The sequence below is a fragment of the Zootoca vivipara genome, chromosome 1 (genome assembly GCF_965207765.1).
Source record: "Zootoca vivipara chromosome 1, rZooViv2.hap1.1, whole genome shotgun sequence".
Classification (NCBI taxonomy): domain Eukaryota; kingdom Metazoa; phylum Chordata; class Lepidosauria; order Squamata; family Lacertidae; genus Zootoca; species Zootoca vivipara.
In genome coordinates, this window is record NC_142582.1 from 127,338,036 (window position 1) to 127,358,023 (window position 19,988).

At 46.5% G+C, this 19,988-nt stretch overlaps 1 protein-coding gene across 1 annotated transcript in view; it reads right to left on the reverse strand.

The window, feature by feature from the left end:
- The window catches only part of LRRC9 (leucine rich repeat containing 9), a 77,366-nt gene extending 65,197 nt beyond the window's left edge, over positions 1-12,169 (reverse strand). The window contains exons 1-5 of the mRNA XM_060271210.2: positions 12,093-12,169; positions 9,268-9,362; positions 7,040-7,258; positions 5,121-5,261; positions 1,782-1,845 (exon numbers count right to left, since the gene is read on the reverse strand). Coding sequence (XP_060127193.2) covers positions 1,782-1,845; positions 5,121-5,261; positions 7,040-7,258; positions 9,268-9,324 — 481 coding nt within the window. The 5' untranslated portion in view covers positions 9,325-9,362; positions 12,093-12,169. The remainder of the gene's footprint in view (positions 1-1,781; positions 1,846-5,120; positions 5,262-7,039; positions 7,259-9,267; positions 9,363-12,092) is intronic.
- Positions 12,170-19,988: the final 7,819 nt, after the last annotated feature.

A 19,988-nucleotide genomic window follows, 5' to 3' on the forward strand; every position in this document is an offset into this window, starting at 1 on the left:
CATCCATAAATTGTCTTATGCCATAAGGCACGGGTGTCAAACACAAGGCCCGGGGGCCAAATCCGGCCCGCCAGACCTCGTCATGTGGCCCGCCGAGCGCCCCAGCCAGCGGGACCCAGCAGTGGGACCTTGCTGCTGAAGCGCCGCACCAAGAAAGCGCCGACAAACAGCTGGGGCCGGGAAAATACTTTTTGCCCCTGGGTCCCTTCGCGCTCTTTTCTGGCGCTGAATCAAGGTGGCAACCCCCCCCTTCCCTTTCTTTCTTCCTCTCTCTCGTTCTTATTCTTTCTTCCCCTCTCCTTCCTTCTTTATCTCTGTCTTCTCTCCCTTTCTTTTTCTTTCCTTCTTTATTCCTTCTTTCCTACTCTTCTTTCTCTCACCTCTTTCCTTCCTCTCTCCCTCCTGCTCCCTCTTTTCTTTCTTTCTTCCTTCCTTCCTTCCTTCCGTCCTTCCCAACTTTCTTCCTCTCCCTCATTCTTATTCTTTCTTTCCCTCTACTTCCTTCCTTCTTTCTCCCTTTCCGTCTTCTCTCCCTCTTTCTTTTTCTTTCCTTCTTTATTCTCTTCCTTATTTCCTACTCTTCTTTCTCTCCCCTCTTTCCTTCCTTCCTTCCTCTCTCCCTCCCACTCCCTCTTTTCTTTCTTTCTTTCTTCCTTCCTTCCTTCCTCCCCTCCCCTCCCTTCCCCTCCCTCTCCCTCTCCTCAGAAACATAGGATGCTGCTTTATACTTCTGGCCCTTAAACCCTGGAACCAGGAGAGCAGCTCCAGTGAGTCAACCTCAGCCAGTCCCTTTGGTGAAGGGTGGTGGCTCACTGGCAAAACATCTGTCCTGCATGCAGAAGGACCCCAGCATCTCCAGGTACTAGTAGCTCTGCAAAGGTCCTGCATGAAACCCTAGCGAGCCTCCACCACCCAGTGCAGTTACCAAAAATCATTTTTCAATAAATTGTACAATAATTGTACATTTGAATGTCTACTTGCCATTATTCTGACTATGTTTCTGCTTTCAGAGTTAGTTATTACTTACATTATTACAAAAAACAGTAATAATTGAATGCAGTGGCAATAATTTATGATAATAAAGAGTGGACACATAGTCCTACAGATACAACCGGCCCTTTGAGGGTAAACCAAACTGCTGATGCGGCCCCCGATGAATTTGTGTTTGACACCCCTGCCATAAGGCAGTTGTGAGTCTTCAAGGTGCCAGCAAGACCAGGGCAGAACTAGCCACAGACACTTCCAAAGCAGGAGGAGTGTGAAGTATGCAACTTTCTTTTCATATCCAGCTTGAGAAACGTCCCTCCCGTTATTTCCGCTGGGACGGAGAATGCGCCAGCTTCTCATTCTTTTAAGGCAGGGTTAGGGAGCTGGATGTTGTTGAACTAAAGCTCCCATCACCTGGCCACTTTGACTAGAGCCGGTGAGAGACAGGAGTCCAGCAACGTTTGGTAAGAAGAATTCAGAAGAGTATTACGCAGCCCTTTAAAGCCTATATACACTAAAACAAAGAAAGCCGCATGCATTCTATCTTTAGTCTGAGCACCAAACATCAGTGCAGAAACTGCTGAGTGGGCTTTGGGGAATTCCCAGTCTCTTATTGGCTATGCCTCAATGGCTCTAGAGCACAGCAGTTTTCCTCTTCTCCCCCAGAATCATTTAGAAAACTGCCCACATTCCCTCCCCAAGATTTGTCCTCTATACTTTCCGCAACTACGTATATAGAATTTTGAAAACAGCTGTGCAGAAACGTGACTCGACAATTTAAAAGCATCACCTACCAATCTTGCCAATTAAATTCCCTGCGAGATTGACATCCTTCAACTTCTGCAGCGTACTCAGCCCCTGTAAACATTTGTAAGGAACAGTCTTCAGGGTCACGGAATACCTCGAAGCTTTAATAAATGTAGGGTTATTCCTGTCGGGGGACAGTGCTGATCACGGAATGGTGAGGTTTTTAATCAATCAAGTTTAGTTCTTCAGACATGACATGTGCCAACTTACGTTAGCAGAACAAACGCTTTTGGAAATGTTAACATCAAACTGCACATCTAATATGCCGTGATAAATACATTCTGTGGCACTTCGAAAAGTAGAAAGTGGGCTCTTTGATAACAACTTTCAGAGGGAAAACAAAGAGTTTAGGTGGTTCTCTACCTCTTCACTAGCGCTCAACCATCTTGGGCAGTTTCTTGGGCTTAAATTTAGTCTAATGGCTTTCCTTAAAAGATTCCTGGGTGTGAGAATCCTCAGTTCTAGGCCCATAGTCTCCCCCTGCTACTGAACCTGCTACTGAACTCCGGAAAGACAGAATGACAATTTTAAAAATCAGCTGAACGGTACAATTGTATATATGTCTACCCAGAAGTAAAAGTAAAGGACCCCTGGACAGTTAAGTCCAGTCAAAGGCGACTCTGGTGTTGCAGCGCTCATCTCGCTTTCAGGCCGAGGGAGCCGGCATTTTTCCACAGACAGCTTTCTGGGTCACGTGGCCAGCAGGACTAAACCGCTTCTGGCGCAACGGAAACCAAGACAGAAACCAGAGCGCACGGAAACACTGTTTACCTTCCCGCCACAGCGGTACCTATTTATCTACTTGCAGTGGTATGCTTTTGAACTGCAAGGTTGGCAGGAGCTGGGACCGAACAACGGGAGCTCACCCCATCACAGGGATTGGAACCGCTGACCTCAGAAGTAAGCACCATTCAACTGAATGGGACTTACTCCAAGGTAATTGTGTATGTGATTTTATTGCATTTATATTACATGTTGCATTTATATGGCACCTTTTCTTCCATCATGGAACCTAAGGCAATCTATTTGTGGTTCATGGAAAGCCACTCATCCAAAGCACAAACCAGACCCAGGACTCCTTAGCTTAAGCAAAGTGGTGGCCCCATGTGCCTTCAGACCGTACCCTGAGAGTCTGTAAACTACATGGCCGCAATCTGAATAAGCCTCCTTAAGTGAAAAACATTCTCTCGGGGTGTGCTTCCCCCCCACACTGACTGAACACAGACCATGGATTTCTCCACTCCTGGGCCCCCCAGAATCGAAAAGAAGATTGAGGTTTGTAATATACACATGTCCAAGCTTCTGCCTCTGGTAAGCAGGCCTGATATTATTTCAACAACCTGGAAAGCTTCTCTGATCCAGAGATGACAGTGGCAGAAATGAGGCAAAGCCTCTCTCAAGAGTAAAAAGGTAGAGGACCCCTGACAGTTAAGTCCAGTCGCAGACAACTCTGGGGTTGCGGCGATCATCTCGCTTTACTGGCCGAGGGAGCCGACGTTTGTTTGCAGACAGTTTTTCCGGGTCATGCGACCAGCATGACTTAGCCACTTCTGGCGAACCAGAGCAGCGCACGGAAACACCGTTTACCTTCCCGCCAGAGCGGTACTTATTTATCTACTTGCACTTCGTGCTTTCAAACTGCTAGGTTGACCAGGAGCTGGGACCGAGCAACGGGAGCTCACCCCGTCGCGGGGATTCGAACCGCCAACCTTTTGATCGGCAAGCCAAGCCCAAGAGGCTTTAAACTGTTCTGTGTCTAGCCAAGATTGCATTGCTATGCAGTGACCATATGCAGCTGTCACACGCTTTGCTCAGCAAGTTCCAAATCAATTAGCATACCTACAACTGAAATGAAGCTTCTCAACACTACCTGGGCAAACAGGACACAGGAAATGAATGTTGGCTGGGCCATCCCTGTACTAATGAATTGAATTTATTGGATTTCTATCCCTTCCTTTCACCCAAGGAGCTCAAGATGGTGTGCATTAGGCCTGGGTGATTTCTCGATATATTGTCCAAAACCGGTTTGAAGTCTGTATCGTGATACAGTGGAACCTCGGTTTATGAACACCTCGGTTTATGAATTTTCGGTTTACGAACGCCGCGGACCCATCTGTAATGGATTAATTCACTTTCCATTACTTTCAATGGGAAAGTTCGCTTCAGTTTATGAACGCTTCAGTTTATGAACAGACTTCCGGAACCAATTACATCCATGCTTCGGGTTAAGTACGCTTCAGGTTGAGTACTCCGCAGACCCGTCTGGAATGGATTAATCCACTTTCCATTACTTTCAATGGGAAAGTTCGCTTCAGTTTATGAACGCTTCAGTTCAAGTACTCCGCGGACCGTCTGGAACAGATTAATCCACTTTCCATTACTTTCAATGGGAAAGTTCGCTTCAGTTTATGAACGCTTCAGTTTATGAACAGACTTCCGGAATCAATTGTGTTCATAAACCGAGGTACCACTGTATTAGTTGCATAATTTTTGACCTGGAAATATATGGTGTGGGCGGGGTTGGTGATTTGCAAATATCACAATGTGGGGGGAACCGTGAAGCCAACCAAAGCCTCTACAGAGCTCCAACCTTATATCAGACATTGTGATATATCACAATGTTCAGCTGGTGATATATCGTGATGCTGAAAACCAGGTATTGCCCAGCCCTAGTGTGCGGGGTTCCCTCCTTCCTCATTTAATCCTTAGAACCTAGTGACTGGCCCAAGGTCATGCAGTGAGGTTCATGGCCAAGTGGGTATTTGAACACTGGTCTCAGGTATTTGAACACTGGTCTCAGGGACCCAGGTGGCACTGTGATTAAACCACTGAGCCTAGGGCTTGCTGATCAGAAGGTCGGCAGTTCGAATCCCTGTGACGGAGTGAGCTCCCGTTGCTTGGTCCCAGCTCCTGCCAACCTAGCAGTTTGAAAGCACATCAAAATGCAAGTGGATAAATAGGAACCGCTACAGCGGGAAGGTAAACGGCGTTTCCATGTGCTGCTCTGGTTTGCCAGAAGCGGCTTTGTCATGCTGGCCACATGACCTGGAAGCTATACGCCGGCTCCCTCGGCCAATAATGCGAGATGAGCGCGCAACCCCAGAGTCGGTCACGACTGGACCTAATGGTCAGGGGTCCCTTTACCTTTACCTCTCTGGTCCTGGTCCAAACTCTAAACACTCTACTGCCCTGGCTCTCAAGGACACCTATTCGAAGGTGCTTGTGGCATCACTGTGATAACATGCACAAATTGTCCTGCCCCAACCAGAAGAGTCAGACAGGAATTAATGGCCAAAACAAACAAACAAACAAAACCCCAAGCTCACCTCTATTTCTCTAATCTGGTTCCCATTAAGCCAAACAACTTCCAGCTTTGTTAGCTTCTCCAGATTCTCAATAGTTGAAATCATGTTGCAGTAGAGGTAAAGCTTTTGCAACAAAGCACATCTTTGCAAACCATCGATCTTCTGAAAAGAAGGCAGCGTGCGTCATTTTTAAGCACCAACCAAAAAGGGGAGATAAGTGCACACTTGAGTAAAATTACCTTGTCGGGGGAAATCCCACCAATCACAGGCCCACAAAAGATGTTCCAGCCAGCCAATCAGACATGTTCTTTTCCAGGAAACTCAGTTCCCTTACCCCACGGGTGTCAAACACAAGGCCCGGGGGCCTAATCCGGCCCGCCAGACCTCGTCATGTGGCCCGCGTAGCCGCCACCAACAATAACCGCTGACAGTAGTTCTGGAGCCTGCGATTAGCCGAGTGTCAAAACCGGGGGCGGGGCTGCAGGCAGAGGGCGTGGCGCTGGAGCCGCGCTGACGGCCTTGGCCAGGGAATTTCAATTTCGAATGAGGCTGAGGGAGGCAGTGGCACAGCGGCCAGACGGGGAAGTGAGCTGCAGGAGGAGGAGGAGGAAGCCCGCCGAGGAGGTAGGAAAGCCCTACAGGCGCCGCCGGCAAAGTTGGTGCCGGGATGGAGCAGCGCTGGGGTTTTTTTGGCGGGCTTTGCTGTTGTCTCCGAGAGTGAGTGAGGCGGCACTGGGGAGCCGCCGCCCGCCGTTTCCCTTCCTCTCCTCGGCTGCATCCGGGAGGTGGACGAGCGAGCGGGCGAAAGGGACGCGGAGTGAGCCTGAGGGGGAAGTAGGCGAAGCGCAACAGTCGCTCTCTTGATTCCCTCTTCCCCCATTTTCTCCTCATAGACACTCGGGAGGGTGCCTGGCTTTTGCTCTGCCCCCCACCCCCGAGCCGCCCTTTGGCTTCTCAGTTCCGGCAGAGCTGCTCCCCGGGGGGCGGCCGGGAGGGAGGCGGCGATGACGGCACGGGTTCCTGCTCTTCCCGCTCTGCCGCCGCCTCCTCTCAGCCCCTCGTGATGTAGGGCTCCAGATGGAGTCGCCTCGCGGTTTGAGTAGGTGGGAGGGGAATTTTTTTGGGGGGGGGGGGTTTTCAAGCCTCCTCTGCCTGCAGTCCCGGTAGGGAGAGGCGGTGGCGAAGACGACAACAGCGTGGGTGGGGGGAAGAGCAGCTCTGAGGCGAAGATGCACGTCCGCTGGGGCTGCCGCCGCCTTCCTCCTCGGGAAATCCGCTGCCCTCCCTCAGCGCTAGGGGAAGGGACTCTGGCGCTGAGGAGGGAGGATGCAAAAGCAAAGCAGGGAGTTGGCGCTGCACCGCATGTTCCTGCCCCTCTCCAAAGCATGGGGTTGGTTGCAGCGTGTGGCATCCTGCCTAGCGGGGTTTGGGTGTGCGCAGGGCGGGAGAGGGAAGCCCTCTTTCCATCTGCAGGTTTTTAATCCCAGAAGTGGCTTTCTCCTTCCTGCCGAAGGTTTAGTTGAGCCCCCCCCCCCCGGAAGCCGTCGACCCCCACCTTTTGTTCAAATTTCCCTTGTTTACATCCCCTCCCACACACGCGCCACGACGCAGGAATGTGATCCGCGTGGGGGCAGGAATGAGCTTACATTATTACAAAAAACAGTAATAATTGAATGCAGTGACAATAATTTATGATAATAAAGAGTGGACACATAGTCCTACAGACACAACCGGCCCTTTGAGGGTGACCAAACTGCTGATGCGGCCCCCGATGAATTTGAGTTTGACACCCCTGCCTTACCCCTTTCACCCCCTCAGTCTCTCCCCCCCCCACACACTCCTGGACTTAAAAATGAGAGGGAAAGCCAGCTGGTCAAGCCACCCTTCCTTGCCCACTGGAAAATAAAAGGCTAAAATAAAAGCCTATTAAGCCCACTTACTGTCAAGCAGCATTCGGCCACCCATAGCTCTTTAAGTACCATACAGTACTGCAGATCAGAAATCTCTTGGATGGCCTGTCTGACGAGAACCAGCCTCGTTAAATTGGGGAAATGTGACAGGCCTACTATTCTGGGGTAGCCGGAGAAAAACATCTCCAGGCTCCTCACCGAAGATCCCTCTAGGTCAATTCTGTCGTAAGACAGTCCATTACAGGTACACTGGAAGAAGAGAGAGAGAGACACAACCACTGTTATTGACCTCCTTCTACATGATGTTAAGTCAAGCACAAGCCAAAATGTGTGATTGCTATTGTTGGCTATGTTTCTAGCGCCAACTTTCTTCGGATCACAACAAACTTACACCAGCTACTCATTATAGGCTAATCAGTAACTGAGGGCAGGGAGCTCTGAAGCCATCTAGTTTTCTGGTCTTTTATGCTAGGATTGGCCACGGGCAGCCCAACCTGGCCTTCACACATCAGAATACAGTCATATTAAGTATGCTTCGGTTTGAGTACTTTCAGTTTAAGTACTCCGTGGAACTGTCTGGAACGGATTAATCCACTTTCCATTACTTTCAATGGAAAAGTTCGCTTCAGGTTAAGTACGCTTCAGGTTAAGTAGGCTTCAGGTTAAGTACAGACTTCCGGAACCAATTGTGTACTTAAACCGAGGTACCACTGTATCATGGTGAACCGCCCTGAGATCTACAGATGAAGGGCGGTATACAAACGAATTAAATAATATAATGTGATCACGAATGACCTCCCACCGCTCTTAAGCATCTCAGCCACTTTTCTCCCGAAGCGGAGTCAATCAAAAGGCTTAGCAGCCCTTTAATTGCGTGAGCAACAAGTGATGTTCTGCCATCTTTCTCCCATGATGCTCCTCAGCTGCTCACAAACCTTGTGTGTCAGACAGATGGAGTCCAATGGGAATTAGCAGCTAAGGCTGAATTTAACTTGTGCTTAATTCTAGGGGAGCCATGTGTGAGGACCTGTCGCACCTTCCTTGGAGACCACAAACACACACATAAGCATGAAAAAATTCCCATGTGATGGGCCATCCCAACAGTGCAATGTAAGAGGACTTCTGGTAAAGCAGTTCACACAGAGCTGGTGTGAGTTCAAATCAAAGTTTACACTGTTTATAAGAGTGGGCAGTATTGAGTGGATATCACAGGCAGCTTCTGTCAAGTTGGCTCTCTGCCTTTTAGGTACAATTTTTTGGGCATAGGTTGCCACCTACTGAACACACATAAACATCTGAGGAAGGAGCATGTTTGTGCCTTCCTGCCCACAGACTGTCTCGCCAGAGTGGTGCATGCTCTGGTTATCTCCCGTTTGGACTACTGCAATGTGCTCTATGTGGGGCTACCTTTGAAGGTGACTTGGAAACCATAACTAATCCAGAATACAGCAGCTAGACTGGTGACTGGGAGTGGCCACCAGGAGCATATAACACCAGTCCTAAAGAATCTTTACTGGCTCCCGGTATCTTTCCGAGCACAATTCAAAGTGTTGGTGCTGGCCTTTGAAGTCCTAAATGGCCTTGGCCCAGTATACCTGAAGGAGCGTCTCCAACCTCAGCACTTAGGCTGGACACTGAGGTCCTCCTCAGAGGGTCTTCTGCTGGTTCCCTCACTGCAAGAAGCAAAGTTAAAGGGAACCAGGCAGAGAAGAAGAAGAAGAAGAAGAGGAGGAGGAGGAGGAGGAGGAGGAGGAGGAGGAGGAGGAGGAGGAGGAGGAGTTTGGATTTGATATCCTGCTTTATCACTACCCGAAGGAGTCTCAAAGCGGCTAACAATCTCCTTTCCCTTCCTCCCCCACAACAGACACCCTGTGAGGTGGGTGGGGCTGAGAGACTTCAGAGAAGTGTGACTAGCCCAAGGTCACCCAGCAGCTGCATGTGGAGGAGCGGAGACGCGAACCCAGTTCCCCAGATTACGAGTCTACCGCTCTTAACCACTACACCACACTGGCTCTCTCGGGCTTTCTCGGTAGTGGCGCCTTCCCTGTGGATGTCAAGGAGATAAGGAACTATGGTATACAACTTTTAGAAGACATCTGAAGGCAGCCCTGTATCAGGAAGTTTTAGTCTGAGCCAAAAGGGCACTTCTCATGTTTCTTAGATGAAGGTCAAAGTACCCTGGACCTCAGGAAAAAAACATTGTCAAATAAAATACGATCAACTATACAATCAGTTGCAATAATAAATCAAAGAGTTACCAGCTCTTTAACTATTTCAGTGGAAGCAATCTGGTTTTGATTATCACTTTGGATCATCTTCTGAGCATTGCAGCTTAAAGGTCATAGCACAGGATCTAGACAGGAGAACAGCAAAATAATTATCTGCTGAGAAACCAGACACATAAATGTCAAAGCCACTGATCTTAGAATAAATGGGAGAGACAGTGCTCAAGAATGTTAACTTCCAGAGCCATCACCTTGATAGGCCCACATGAAACAGGCTACAGAACCAAGAGAAAAATTATGTATTTCAGGTTTGGGAATGCCTGTTTCCTTGGATAACACAAAAGTGGGGACAAGGGGGAGAATCTCCCCTCCCCTCCTGTCCCATCCGATTTTGCACCAGTTCACGTGTTCTCAGCTCCAGTTTAAGAAGCTAGCAGAGCCTGTGATTCAAATACAGTGGGGAATCAGTGTGGAAGAATAACTGGGAAGGGAACAGAACGGAACAGTTGTGGCTCAAACTTCCACAAGTCCTGTGGTTCTGCTTCACCTGAGTGCACTCAGGGGATGGGGGATGATCTCCAGGCACCCTACATGTGTCAGAGAGGACCAAGCAGCTACCTTTCTACATGCAGGGAGCTCTGTTCATGTGGAGAGTTGATTCCCAGCTTTCCCATCCCCTGGGTGGTGCGGGAGGTGGTATAGGGAAAGGATGGGAAGGAGAAGGACCATGTAGTATATATTGCCACACCATCCTTATTTGCATCTGGAGAGGGGTGCCTCTGGGCCAGCTTCCTGCAGGCCCCAAACAGATGAACCATTTCCACTGAATCTCCTGGTATTTCTACATTTAGTTGGAAAGAGCTGCAGGGCCACTCAAATTGGATCAGGCAGAGGTAGGGGTGTTAACATTTCCACCCTATTCTATTTCCTCAGTCTAAGGTCACATAGGCACCATACATTTAAAGCACATGGCTCCCCCCTCCATTTTTTAAATATTAAGCCGTAAAACAATAGTTAAAATAAATGAATACGCAGGACTCCATAGCAGCCCCCAACCTCTGGAATTCTCCACCTCATAAAGTGCATCTGTCTCTTCTATCGCTGTATTTTGATGATCAGACTTTTTCATACAGTTCCCCCCCCCCCAAAAACTAGGCTATTATGTGTATCCTCCTCACTGTTAAATATTTCTCTGTGTGTGCATATACAGAGATTTTGATTATTTGCATTGTGTTTTACTGTTTTTTATTATATTCCGAGTATTCACAACTTTGGGGACCATGGGGAACAAAAAGCAGCATAAGAACGATTTAATGAAAAACAGGAGCGAGTTCAAACACAGGGGGTTGGACTAGATGGCCCTTGGGCTCCCCTCCAGTTCTACAATTCTCTGACTCTAAGGCATCAGATACACCTCTTTGGGGAGGGAGTTGCACAGCTTAGGCGCTGCCACAGAGAAGGCTCTATATTTCCTTCCAGTTTGCTTCCAGTGGATTCAAAGACACTGTGAAACAACTAGCACAGCGTCTAAGGATGTGAGATGCAAAATTCCTCACCGAAATGTCACACACAAAAACACCTGGTGACCTCAGGCACACAACTACTTTCCCTTGCCCCACCCACCAAAGAAATCTGCAATACAGAAATAACAGTGACACACCCAAAAGGCTGCATGCTATCACTATTATTAATAAAGCTAAAATTTGCAGTATATGGCAAACCTGGCGAGAACTTTAAAACAACAATATTCCAAAAGAACTTCCATTAAACAATCGAAAACAAAGGAGCATTCTTTAACAATATATTATGATTCCACACTTACAATCACTGACATGGATCACGCTCTCCATTCATTCCGTCCCCTTCCGCCTCCTTCTAGCCACCTCAAACCTGAGGGTTTTGTTTTATATTTTATAAGGCCATTACAAATTCTTTTAAGCAGCAAACTAAATCCCATCTTGGCTGCGAATCCTGGAAAACCTCTGCTCCATGCCTTGTGTACTTTTTGATGTGGTTTTTATTTTCTTTTTGTACCTTTATTTTTAAATCTGTTACAATTTATGTGGAAATGGTTCAGTTTGGCTGTGTGCTTTTCAATGCATTTTATTTATTGTTTATTGCTACTTATGCTTGTATTCATGTAAAGCTTTCTGCGCGGTGTAAGCCACCTTGAGCACAGTTGCAACCATGGAAAGGCAGCAACAGAAATAAAATGAGTTATGGATGCAGGTGTGGAAATCCGGTTTCAGGGGACACTAAAAAAAAAAACAACCCCCAAAAACATGCCCCCAAAGTGCAGCAAAAATGCCCACCTTCTTTTCTACAACAGCTGCAATACTAACCCCACCTACCCAGCAGTAACATCCACTTAAATCAAAAGGGCTTGCCTCGGAGTAGACATTTTAAAGTTTATTATACTTATTTATTACATCTGTACGCTGCCCTTCGTCGGAAGTTCACAAAACATAAAGAAAACAGAAAATATGCAACACAGCAAAAGCAAAACAAGGCAGTAACCCCACATGGCCAGGATTATGCTGCAGCATCTCAGTTTTGTTTTGGTTTTTTTTAAAAAAAGAAACAGTGGGCTAAAGCGGGGTAACTAATCCGGGGTAAGAGACTTCATGCATGCTCTCCTAAGTTCCGGGGAGAAGCAACCCCTCTTTGCATAGGGCAAGGAAGAGGATGTGCAACGCAGCTACCCCATGGGAGGAGGAAATAGAAAGAGGGTAACAGCGAAGTGAGTCCCTTCCCTCTCTCGGGCGGGGTGCCAGATATGGGGGAGGAAGGAGGTGCAAGGCAGTTGCCTAGCAACGGCAGGTAACCCACTCCTCCTCCCTGGCGGCCGCTCAACCTACCTGGAGCCCGAAGAGATGCTGGCTGAAGCCAGGCCGGGCTGTGTATAGTGAGCGGGCCCTGCCGTCGCCTAGGCAACACTCCTCCTCTCTCCCCGCCCGCTGCCTAGCAGCAGCCAACCAGCGTCGACGGGGAGGCAGGGGCGTGTGTGGCGTCACAGGGTTCCACGCACAGACTGGAAGGAATGAATGGAGCGGCGGGGAGGAGCTTCCATTCAACCTCCCTTGCCGCTCTCGTCCGAAAGGGCGCGGTTTTACCTGAATCCTATGGGACAGGTGTTCCGGACAAGTGGGTTTGAAGGACTGGAGCAGGTTCATTAGAAGGGAAATGCAGGCAGGTTGCAATGGGGTTTGTTTGAGGCGTTTGTTTTGTTTTTGCTCCCAGAGGTAAAATTATTATTATTATTATTATTATTATTATTATTATTATTATTATCATCTTTGTTTATACACCGTCTTTGAGCCGACGGGACTCAAGGCGGCTTCCAGGCAAAAGCAAAAGCAAGACTCGCTAAAAAACAGCATAGCTGCCAAGTTATCCCTTTTTTACAGGGATTTTCCCTTATGCTGAATAGGCTTCCTCGCGAGAAAAGCGAAAACTTGGCAGCTATGAAAAACAGCCATAAAAACAAAAAAACAAGCAAGCATTAATATAATTAAAACTGCATAAATCAATAAAATCTCAGGCAGCCTCTGGCAATTTTTTTCCATTTTATTTTTGTTGCATAAAATTGGTTGTTAAGAATAAACCACAAAACTCAAAGTGGTTTACAAAGAGGACAAAGTGATGAGAACAGAAGCCAGCAGTGGTGGCCTTTGCCAGCCTTGCACCTTCCATACTGCCTCTGACAGCCACCGATAGCCTTATTCTCCTCCATGAATTTGTGTTATTCTCTTTTACAGGTGTCCAAGTTGGTGCGCATCATCACTGCCTGCCACGGGAGCAAATTCCATTGTTAAAATACTTCTCCACACAGCACATAATTAATTCTGTCTGTCCTGAATCTCGCAACATCCTGCTTCATGGGATGACCCTGAATTGTAGTACAGTGGTACCTTGGTTCTCAAATGCCTTGGTACTCAAACAACTTGGAACCCAAACACTGCAAACCCAGAAGTAAGTGTTATGGTTTGCGGACTTTTTTCGGAAGCCAAACGTGCTCCGTTTTGAGTGTTATGCTTCCGATTTGAGTGCCACACTTCCGTTTTTAATGTTATGCTGAGGTCTGTCTGTTTTTGCTATTTATTTTGCGTTTCTGTTTTTGCGGCTTTTTGTTTTGTTTTTGTGACTGTGTGGAACCCAGTTCAGGTACTGATTGATTGTGTGACGGCAGTACATCGTTTATTGCTTTCATTTTATGGATCAGTGGTCTTGTTAGATTGCTGTTTTACGGGTTGTTTTTAAAAGTCTGGAATGGATTAAGCCATGTTGCATTAATTTCTATGGGAAAGCGCGCTTTGGTTTTGGAACACCTTGGTTTTGGAATGGACTTCCAGAACGGATTCAGTTTGAGAGTCAAGGTACCACTGTATTATGAATAAAAACGTCTCTCTACCCACTTTATTCACACCATGCACCATCTTACACACCTCTGTCATGTTCCCTTTTATACATCTCTCTCTCCCCCCCCCCAATTAAAAGGTCCCAACCACTGCAACCTTTCCTAACTTCATCCCATTGATCGATTTTGGTTGCCCTTTCCTGAATCTTTTCCAACTCTACAATATCCTTACCAAGGCAAGTTCTGGTCACTTAGGTGTGAGCATGCCCTGCTTAAGTCCATAGGGTTTACTCTGAGTAAGTGTGCATGGTTTTTGGGCTGGTGGGAGCTGCTTTCCAAAATATCTGAAGGGCACCAGCTTGGGGAAGGCTGCTCAGACAAAAGGACATGCTCATCAGGAGTTCTTCCTCCCTTCAGATGTGAGAAGCGAAGCTAACCCGCACATTGCCCAGCAGTACTTTTACACATCGCCAGATGTCACTGTTATTCACACATTGCATCTCCTGTCCATTTTCGTGATTTGCCTTGCAAGTTCCTCTATCCCTTATCAGTAAATCCTTTATTGTGCTCGTACTAAATTAGAAGTGCACAATAAATGCTTTGCCTTAGCATGCACTGCTCATGTGCTCCCAGCCATAGAATCATAGGGTTGGAAGGGACCTCAAGGACCATCTAGTCCAACCCCCTGCAATGTGGGAATCTCAGCTAACACAGCCATGACAGATGGCCATTCAACTTCTGCTTAAAAGCCTCCAAGGAAGGAGAGTCCACAATCCCAGGGCAGACCATTCCACTCTGTTATTATACAGTATTCTTATAATTCCAATGTTCCACTTTATTATCCCACTGCTCCACACTATTATTATATTATAATAATTAATAATATCTTTTTTTGTGTGTCACACAGGGCCCCAGAATGGGGCTAGATCACATAGGTGCCAACTCCCTAGGGTCTGGGCCAACTCCCTAGGGGGCGAGGTCCCATCGCCCCCCAATAGGATATTTGAGGGGACCTCCCCCCCAAAGTTGATGGGCATTGCCATTCAAATAGTGTGCATGCACCGTGTCGTGTGATCAGTTGTGCTTACTTGCTGCCACCCCCCCCTGGCAATATTTACTCAAGTTGGCACCGCTGCTAGATCAAGAGCATTGTGGGCAATTAAAAGATCCAGCCACTTAGTGCTGAGCGAGGGGAAAAAGACAAGCTTTTAAGGCGAGGCGAGGGCAGCCAAAGCAGGCATTTGCAGTGAACCCTACAAGGACAATGAGATCCTCAGAGTTGCCCAGGATTCCAGGTGCTGATGTTGTCCCCGGGCAGGAGCATCATTCCTCATCCCTATATGAGAAGCTACACCTGCCAATATTCCCCCTCCTATGCAGCCATTAAAGCAGGGGGCCTGTCCACTTTGCATCTGGTCATTCTTGGGGTGTCACTGTGCTAGCATTGTGCTGGCCTGGGGCTGATGGGAGTTGAGGTCCAAAATAAGTGGAGGGCACCAGGTTGGCAAAGGTTGGCGCAGATGAATGAGACAATGGTGGGAATCAACATGTTCCATACAGTTTAGGCTTACCTGTTACAAGGGGTTGGACTAGATGACCCTTGGGAGCCTTCCCAATGCTACAATTCTTTTAAAATTTATTTTAAACGAAATTTTATTAAAACTTTTTCATAATAGAATCATAGAATCATAGAGTTGGAAGAGACCACAAGGGCCATCCAGTCCAACCCCCTGCCAAACAGGAAACACCATCAAAGCATTCCTGACAGATGGCTGTCAAGCCTCCGCTTAAAGACCTCCAAAGAAGGAGACTCCACCACACTCCTTGGCGGCAAATTCCACTGTCGAACAGCTCTTACTGTCAGGAAGTTCTTCTTAATGTTTAGGTGGAATCTTCTTTCTTGTAGCTTGAATCCATTGCTCCGTGTTCACTTCTCTGGAGCAGCAGAAAACAACCTTTCACCCTCTTCTATATGACATCATTTTATATATTTGAACATGACTATTATATCACCCCTTAACCTTCTCTTCTCCAGGCTAAACATACCCAGCTCCCTAAGCCGTTCCTCATAAGGCATCGTTTCCCGGCCTTTGACCATTTTGGTTGCCCTCTTCTGGACACGTTCCAGCTTGTCAGTATCCTTCTTGAACTGCGGTGCCCAGTACTGGACACAGTATTCCAGGTGAGGTCTGACCAGAGCGGAATACAGTGGTACTATTACTTCCCTTGATCTAGATGCTATACTCCTATTGGTGCAGCCTGGAATACTGTGTCCAGTTCTGGGCACCACAGTGCCCAGAATAATGCCATTATCATAATGCCATATGATAAAAGAGAACGATCTTAATAAAATCTGAGAATGAAACAGAAACAGAAATGAAATGAAATTAAACAGAAAAGAAAGCACCAAGAGAAAAGGAAACAAATAGAAGAAAGTAAGAAAATAAAAATAAAAGGGATTTCTGATTTTTCCATCTGTTGGCTGCATAAAAGAAATTATTCAAAATATTCACTCTAGAATGACATCAAACTGTTCTACTTTTTGTTAGGCAATATTTTCCCAAATAGATTAATTTGTTTCCCTTTTTACACAAAAAGTCCAAATGGGGCTACAATTCTATGATTCAAAGATAATTTGGGGTTAGTTTTATTAATACTGTACTATTTTATATCAGAATTGTTTTCTGCAGCTAAAAAAAAACCTATGATAAAGTAAAATACAGAAATTCTGCTATATATCCTTTGAAACCCTTTCATGTATCCTGGGGGCACATGCACCACACTTTGGGGAACAGTGTCGTAACAGATTAGCCCTAACTGAAAAGATTGCTCAGATTTTAGGGGCCTCCTAGAATAAATCAAGGTGCAAATCAGCCACTGATTTTGCTTCTTTGGCCTGCTGGTTAAGAGCATACAAATTTAAAACACAGTTCAGTGTTATATAGGGGCTCAGAAACACAGTGGCACACTGTCAGCAGAAAACAGCAGTAAGACCAATTTAAAAGAGAGAAAAGAGGAAGGTAAGCCCTGCCAGCATTATTGATGCCCACTTCCATCAATGAAAGATGTCACATCCATTAAGTTCCATTCTGCATTAGTCCTGAGAAGAAGCAAGCTCATCGCTGTAATTTAGTTACAGGTAGGTAGCCGTGTTGGTCTGCCGTAGTCAAAACAAAATAAAAAAATTCCTTCCAGTAGCACCTTAGAGACCAACTAAGTTAGATATTGGTATGAGCTTTTGTGTGCATGCACACTTCTTTTACTTTAGGTCTCCATTTCAGGGATGCTACCAGTGCAGCTGTTTCAAAACAAGACTTAGGTTGATCCCAAATGACCACTGCATTTTGAACCAGTTGAAGTTTCTGGGACATCTTCAAGGGCAGCCCCATGCAGAGTGCATTGCAATAACCCAGTTCAGTGATCCATGCACTCTCCCCCCCCCCCATTTTTAAAAAATTGATTTTCAAACATTTCAATCACAAAAACAAAAACCAGGAGTCACCTTTGGGCACAGCCGAGCTGTCACGTCCCCAGAAAGCTCAGTCTGGGTTTTTTTATTGGGAGTCTGTGGTGCTCTCGCGGCTCCCCCCTCCCTCACAGTGCCAGGAACCTCAGAGCTCGAGGATTCCTCGCCAATCAGCGCTGGACGCAGACCGGAAGTTACCATGCACTCTTTTTTTTTTTTGCCCTGCACAGCTGACCACAGGAACAAACTGCAAACTCTCCTGCTTCTTGACATAGATATTCAGGTCCTGTGAGACAGTGCACTGGCCGCAAAAAGGTTTACTTTGTGGACAGAGTTTGAATTGTTTTTTTTTAATTGTCTATGCATTGATTAAACAAATTTAAAGGGTCAAGGTAATGAGGCCAGGGCAGCTTCCCTTAAAAATCCACCGCTTGCAAACTATTTGGGCCTTCTTATTTCTTCCCTGTTCAGAGTTCCCTTTGGCAGGTCTCGATCTCTTTTGAAGATGAAACAACAAGAAGAGGCCGTCTGGCGTGGGACTCTGCACTCAGGTTTCTCAGATGAAACAGGATCTTAATCGACTTGTCTGTGCAGGGAAGAAAGATCCAGCTATAACCATGCCTCCTCCGAGAGGCTTTCTTCCTGCTATCATCCACTAACAACGTTTACGGTAAAAGGTTGCTGCAAGATGGTTGCAGAGTGGTCTGCAGAATTGATTGCTTTTTGGCTGGGCTACAAAACCGGTACATAGTGGGGGGAGAAGGCAGATGGAATAGGAAGTTCAGGAGCTGGAATGAAAAACTTGCCCAAAGCGACATATTGAAACAGCCGGGCTGGGAAAATTTATCCAGACACTTCTGTACCCCTCTGATTTATCATGCGAGTTACACCGCAGGGAATCTGATGCTCTCCAGATGTTGTTGTTGAACCCCATCTCCCAATAGCCCCGCCAAGCATGGCTGATAGTCAGGGATGATGGGAGTTGTAGTTCAGCAATATCTGGAGGGCCACAAGTTCCCCAGCCCTGCCTTAAGTAATTCAAAACAAATGTTGTGGTTCCTCATAAATATTCTGTTTCCAGCACCAGCCTAGGCATTCCCGTCATTTATTTGCAACATCTAATATCCAAAGGTATGTTGACTCTGTACATGGATGTTCTATGTGTTCTATGGGAGACACCTGGCTTGAGAGCAGTACATGTGAAAAGGATCTAGGATGTCTTGGTAGACCACAAACTTGACATGAGTCAGCAGTGTGATGCAGCAGCTAAAAAAGCCAATGCAATTCTGGGCTGCATCAATAGGAGTATAGCCTCTAGATCAAGGGAAGTAATAGTACCACTGTATTCTGCTCTGGTCAGACCTCACCTGGAGTACTGTGTCCAGTTCTGGGCACCACAGTTCAAGAAGGATACTGACAAGCTGGAACGTGTCCAGAGGAGGGCAACCAAAATGGTCAAAGGCCGGGAAACGATGCCTTATGAGGAACGGCTTAGGGAGCTGGGTATGTTTAGCCTGGAGAAGAGAAGGTTAAGGGGTGATATAATAGTCATGTTCAAATATATAAAATGATGTCATATAGAAGAGGGTGAAAGGTTGTTTTCTGCTGCTCCAGAGAAGCGGACACGGAGCAATGGATTCAAGCTACAAGAAAGAAGATTCCACCTAAACATTAAGAAGAACTGCCTGACAGTAAGAGCTGTTCGACAGTGGAATTTGCCGCCAATGAGTGTGGTGGAGTCTCCTTCTTTGGAGGTCTTTAAGCAGAGGCTTGACAGGCATATGTCAAGAATGCTTTGATGGTGTTTCCTGCTTGGCAGGGGGTTGGACTGGATGACCCTTGTGGTCTCTTCCAACTCTATGATTCTATGATTCTATGTAGCTACTCATCGTTAATAGTTATTGACAACCTCATCCTCCACAAATGTGTTGAGTCCCTTTTAAAAGCCACCTTAGCTGGCGGCCAAATAATTTTGAGAGGTTAAAAAAAAAAGTTTGAGTGCGCTAAAGAAACTTCTCAGAGCAGTTTTTCACATCCCCAAAGAGTTCCTTTTGATGTGCCCTCCTCTTGTTCATCATCATTTTCTCACTTCTTATCGGAGCATAAGCTAGGGTTGCCAAATTTCAAAAGTGAAAATTCGGACACAAAACTTGTTCAGCTTTTTCTCAGCGATTTCTGCCAGGACGCTGTTTATGAGGGCCCTACCAAAGCACTGTATGAAATGCTTTGATCACTTCCAGGATATTTGATCAGCTAATTAGGCATCCTAGAGGAGACTTGCCTAGCAAAGAGGTGATGGCCAAAAACTTTCATGGCTTTAAAAGATAAGTCAAATCCATGAAAATAAGGCCACCAGTAGCTACCAGACACCTGGTTGTCTTCTCGTGCTCTGGAGGTTAGGATTCGAACCAATGGCTTCAAGTTACAAGAAAGGAAACTCTGACTAAGCTTCAGGAAGAACTTTCTGACAGTAAGAACTGTTTGATAGTGGAATGGACACACTTGTGAGGTTGTGGACTCTCCTTCATTGGAGATTTTAAAGCAGAGGTTGGGTGTCCATCTGGCCTGGATGCTTTCACTGAGATTCCTGCATTGCAGGGGGCTGGACTAGATGACCCTTGAAGGTCCCTTCTATGATTCTCCCAGATTCCCTCCTAGCTCCCTTTCCCTTTCTGCCCTCTTGGGTGGAATCGACACACATATTAAAAAAATGCTGTGAAAATGCTTTTTTAAAAAACGTTTTGAAAAATACATTGAATTTGGCATAGCTCACTGTCACCACCTAGTGTCACGTTTGTATATTGCACTTCACATCATATTTAAAGCATCTTATTTGCAGTTGTAATACTTTGGCCACCTCATGAGAAGAGAAGAATCCTTCGAAAAGACCCTGATGTTGGGAAAGATTGAGGGCACTAGGAGAAGGGGATG